The sequence below is a fragment of the Poecilia latipinna genome, unplaced genomic scaffold (genome assembly GCF_001443285.1).
Source record: "Poecilia latipinna isolate Pla-1442-1.1 unplaced genomic scaffold, P_latipinna-1.0 Scaffold2984, whole genome shotgun sequence".
Classification (NCBI taxonomy): domain Eukaryota; kingdom Metazoa; phylum Chordata; class Actinopteri; order Cyprinodontiformes; family Poeciliidae; genus Poecilia; species Poecilia latipinna.
The window spans coordinates 5,014-10,222 of record NW_015115600.1 but is presented as its reverse complement, the minus strand read 5'-3'; the positions used below and the strand labels follow the sequence as shown (position 1 = coordinate 10,222).

The following is a 5,209-nucleotide window of genomic DNA, read 5'->3' as shown; positions in this document are numbered from 1 at the left end:
AAAAAAAAAAAAAAAAAAAAAAAAAAAAAACATTCTTTTCTTTTTGAGTTCCTCACAGTCGCCTCCCCTGACTTTAACAGCAGTAAAAGTCAGGGGAGCCTGTAGTTCAACCTTTTATTCTGGCAGATTTTGTCATAAGAATTCAATACTTTTGGGACAAAAATGTTAAGACACACAGGAAGAGGGTTCAACTGTCCAAAATGCTAAGAAGACAGTTTATGGAATCACATCATCACTGTTCACCTCTGATTTTTTTTTTTTGGAGAATGTGACCTCGCATTAAAATCCAACTACTTGTGGATATTTTTGTAGAGTAAATCAAAAATATTTGAAATAAAATGCAGCCTGGGAAGCTGACATAGCAAGGGGCAATGCTGCTTGAAAAGCTATTGGCTGGCATTTGCAATCAGCCAATCCTTGCGCTCCATTTTGTTTATTTGACATTGATTGGCTGAACCCTCAAAAGCAGAAATAGACTAGCTTCTGCAGTGGTGACAAGTCAGTTTCCACTATATGTACTAACACATAATAATGTATATTGGGTGTTTGAACTATTAAAACAAATGTTTCTATGTGTATTTGTGGATTTTTCAGCCATTATTTTCTAGTTTTATTTAAAATGCTCAAGAAAAAGAAATAAAAACTGAAGTTTCTCAGAATAATTCCTACGAACTATGACATTCAGAAGCAAAAAAGAGTGTAAGATATAATTTAAGACTTTGCACTGTAATGCACATAAGTCAACCATTTTCTGCATAATTATAATTTCCATATTTTCCTTGAAGCTCCACGAGGAATCAGTTGTAAGTATGCACCAGATCATCCACGTGAACACCTCCTTCCTCTCCATGATCTATGTAATCCCACCAATCTGGAGCAGAGCGGAGCAGCAACCAGCAGACCAGACCTGACATATGCTGTGGGAGCCTGTGGAAATGTACGCCTTTAATCTATCTGTGCTAACTGACAAATGGACTAGGAGGAAGCTGCATTGCTGTGAGACCTGTTGTTCAGCCCTCAGCATATGTCTGATGGATCATGAGCACCATGGAGAGAGAGAGAGAGAAAAAAAAAAGGTCAAAATTGAGGGAAGTGAAAAATTCGTTGGATGGATTTATTGTCTTCACGCTGGCTGCTGTTAAGAGACGGAGGCAGGAAAGGCGGGGGGAACCAGGGGCCACAGACTGAGCAGAGACCATTTATGATGTCTAGCGCTTCCCTTAATCCAACAAACCCCAAAACACGACTGAATGTGGCCCCAAAGAGCATGAATCAATGTCTGGATCACTCTGTTCAACTCATATACTGTTCAGCAGCTGCGTTTCCATGACAAACTTTGTCAGTAGTGTTGTAGTCAAGACCACCTAACCCGAGACCAAGACAAGACCAAGACCAGAGTGCATCGAGACTGAGACAAGACCAAGACTTTTAGGGTTCAAGACCAAGTCGAGACCAAGACTGAGGGAAGTCGAGGCCAATTCAAGACCAAGACCAGCGCCCCGCGCTACAAGACACGATAAAATGTGAAATATTTCTTAACCAAACCATCTAAATTTTGAGAGAAAACAATATCAACATCCACACAAACATCATTGGGATAAAGAAGTTAGTTCAGTTGAAAACAGGACAACACGGTTTGTAAACCAATGTGCTGTTTGAAGATTTTCACTTCATTCTTGCTTATTGGATCAACCACTGTTCATCTCACTAGTCTAGGAGACATTCTGTAATGTTTGACTAGCTGTAATGTTCCAAACCTGACTAGCATCTTCACCTCATTCCACTGAGCTTTCCTCTGTTGCATGTTTTCTTCATGACATCACTATTGTTTCACATACTGCTGTGTCCAACCTGCAGATGTAGTTGGTCCTGCAGGAGGCCTGCAGTTCCAGACAGTTTGGCATCTGCTTTTCCTCGTACGAGCAGACAGGGACGATGGTTTGACGCCTGCGTTCAGAGCACGCCGTCTGGTCGCTGACAGGGCACGAACAGAACAGCATACCATAGCTGTGCTTTGGAGGAACCTGTGTGTCAAAGGAGGAAGTTGTTTTAAAATCAACATTAGCTGTGTTTCCACTACAAATGTGAGCAAAACTTTGTCAATGTTCTGCTACTGTCAAAAAACATATTTTTGCAATTGCAGCTTTTTTTTTTAAATAAGAAACTAATCCACACATGAATAAGTTTGTTCATAGGATCAGTCTTTAAAAAACAAGCAGCGTCATCATGCTCACCATCCTCCAACTACTACTTCCGCTACTTCCTGTCAAGATGACAGGAAGTAGCGGCAACATCCAGCCGCAACATCCAGTTGATCACACAACTCATGTGACACAAAAAAGCGTTTCCATAGTAGGTTTGCAAATTAAAACAAGTTCCGATACTACCCAAAAAAATAAACACCTCATTCTAGCGCCAAAACCGTTTGATGAAAAAGATTTTTTTTTTTTAAACTGTCGTGTTTCCATTAAGAACATATATTTTATAATTCCAATTCTCACAGTTTTGTGGTAATGGGAAACAACTATTTTTTCCATGAGATTTCTGCTCCATGTGGATAATGTTCTGTGCATCAATATCAAATTAAGTTGCTTAACTTGTTAAATGTTGCTATTCGACGTCCAAGTTTTTTTGTTTTTTTGTTTGTTTTGTTTTGAACAATGAAGAACCAACAGACCATCTGGAAACTGTTTCTTAGCTTTATTACCTAGAAAGGACATCATGCCATTTGTTTGAACCATTGTTTGTTTGTTCTTGCCATTGAACATATTGTACATTTTGGAAACACAAAAAAAGTGTGTTTATTTAAATTTGCTAAATGGAAACAAGGCAAATTTGAAAAAACTCACATTTTTCAATATGCTTTTGATTTAGGATGAGGTGGTTTTTCAGCTGTCTTGAAAGTAGAGTATTTCACAAAACCACAATAGAAACATTTTGTTCTCATTGATTGTGGAAAAGACAATGACAGGAGGATGATGCCATCACATCAACAGACATATTCTCGTGTGATTTTAATTACATTTCTTATTTATTGGAAACAACACAATTGTGAAATTGTATTATATAGCCATATTGACAAAGTTTTTTGTAATGGAAAAGCAGCTACTGTAGTTAAACAAATACAGGTGGAAGTTTTTACCGTTTGCTAGGAAGAAGAGAAAACTGTTTTTTGACTGTTTGCTGATTAGTTCCAAGATTTGAATAAATAATTTTTGTTAATATTCTCAAGATTTAATTGACTTTAACCAAATAAAAGCTTCAATAGGCTGAAGTAGTCAACAATATCTAGTAAATACAAACAAATAAAGACCCTTCCTTCCTTAAGTTGTACTTTTTCTGCTGAAGTTTGATAAGGCATAGAAATGAAAAATACACCAGTCTATGATCGACAGCATTTTGTATTCTTAGTAGCTTTCTGTTTATTTCAGGTTGAACCAGCAAGATTATAATGCGGAACATTGTGGAGGCTGGACTGCAATTACAATACTCCTTGTCATTTTGTTTGAAAATGAAAAAGGACAGCAGAAACATACTTGGTGCCTGAAAATCACAGCCTTGCCAAACAAAACAAGGTCAACAGTTTAATCTAAGTTTTGAAAGTTTCTCAAATTTATCTACTTGAAAAAAAACTATTGTTCTCTTTTAAAAAAAAAAAAAAAAAAAAAAACATTTCCTGGTGTTGGACATCAAACCTCTGTTTATCAGCAGTCACATAGCGTTCAGTGCCTTACCTTGTCAAAGAACTGCCGCAGCGCCTTGTGGCACTTCCTTTTGTTGCAGATCTCTGCGGTGGAGACGCGGCTGGTACAGGGGCTGATGTAGGCCGAGCGGTACTTCTTGCATGTATCGTTCAAGTTGCAGGCCTTGGCCGCCGTCAGGCAGTTGTTTTCTCGGGCCACTGCCGGCTCTCCTGCGAACACAGAGACAAACATTGAGCAAAACAATGATGTGACGACACAACTGCTTTAGATATTTACATTTTTACAAGAAAAAAAAGTTGTTGTTTTTTAATCAATTAAAAAAAAACAATTTCTTTCAGTTTACACAGATTAAATCTAGCCAAATCTGTATCAGCTGGTATCGGTCCAACACAGAGAAACAGTGCTGAATTGATTTAAAGCATTTCTTTTTTTAAAACACAGATATAAATGGCATGAATTACAAATGTATTTAATAATTCTGCACCAGTAGAACACATTGAAACACACCAACAGCTGCACAATGATGGTCAAACGTAGAAAAACAGTTGTCATTTGTTAAGTCAGTGCAATTAGGAATAGAGCAGCCATTGTTGTTTATTTGACCAATTTTTATTTACCAAAACTGGAAAAATAAGCAATATAGAAACTAAAGGGACCAAAACAATAGGTTGACTAGCCTGGTAAAACATATAAAAAATAAACTGCTGATCAGTGTGAAAATATGTTCAATATTTCATTCTAAGATGTATTTACTGAATGCAGACACTATTTACTAATATTATAACAAATTGTTGTTGGGTTTTATTAAGACATTCTGATACAACCAGTCAGATGATCTCCATTTGGCCCTAAATGAAAAAGAGTTTTACACAAACAGCAGCAGAATTAATGTTTCTTTTTCATCCATGCAAAAAACAAAAAGTATAAATTCTGAAGCCCAAACTCACATGTGTACAGATTTGTACACAAATCAGATTTGTGTGTACAGTATGCATTATGGTGGAGCTCCTGCAATCATCAGCATCCTGAACACAGCCCTGCTTATCTGTCAGCTCACACTAATTGCCTGTTTTCCCTGATACACTATTAATTAACATTTTCATAGACTCCTGAAGTTTGGAGTTTTTTGGCGTAAAAGTAGAGCAAAAATGAACATCAATTAAACTGAGTGAAGCACAACGTGACAAACATTCAGGAGGACAGCAGATGGGGGAGGCGTAAGCCACGAGAGCAAAATGTGAGCAAAACCTTGTTCATATTCCACTAATGTGAAAAAAGACACCTTTGCACATCTTCTCACTCACAAGAAGACAAAAAAGTTAATTTACCATCAAACATCAGTAAACGAAATATGAATAATAGCTCTTCACGCTTGAGACTGACGTAATGTTTCTAGTCACAACTGCTTCATCAGAACTTGTTTCCAATGAGCTGATGTACAACTCAGCATCAGTGATCCTTGAGATGCTTGGCTATAAGAGCAACCATGAGACCCAATATCCACC

General features: G+C 37.4%; 1 protein-coding gene across 1 annotated transcript in view; it reads right to left on the bottom strand.

The window, feature by feature from the left end:
• The window catches only part of LOC106939789 (GDNF family receptor alpha-1-like), a 36,815-nt gene extending 32,878 nt beyond the window's left edge, over positions 1–3,937 (bottom strand). The window contains exons 1-2 of the mRNA XM_015022332.1: positions 3,735–3,937; positions 1,852–2,024 (exon numbers count right to left, since the gene is read on the bottom strand). Coding sequence (XP_014877818.1) covers positions 1,852–2,024; positions 3,735–3,935 — 374 coding nt within the window. The 5' untranslated portion in view covers positions 3,936–3,937. The remainder of the gene's footprint in view (positions 1–1,851; positions 2,025–3,734) is intronic.
• Positions 3,938–5,209: the final 1,272 nt, after the last annotated feature.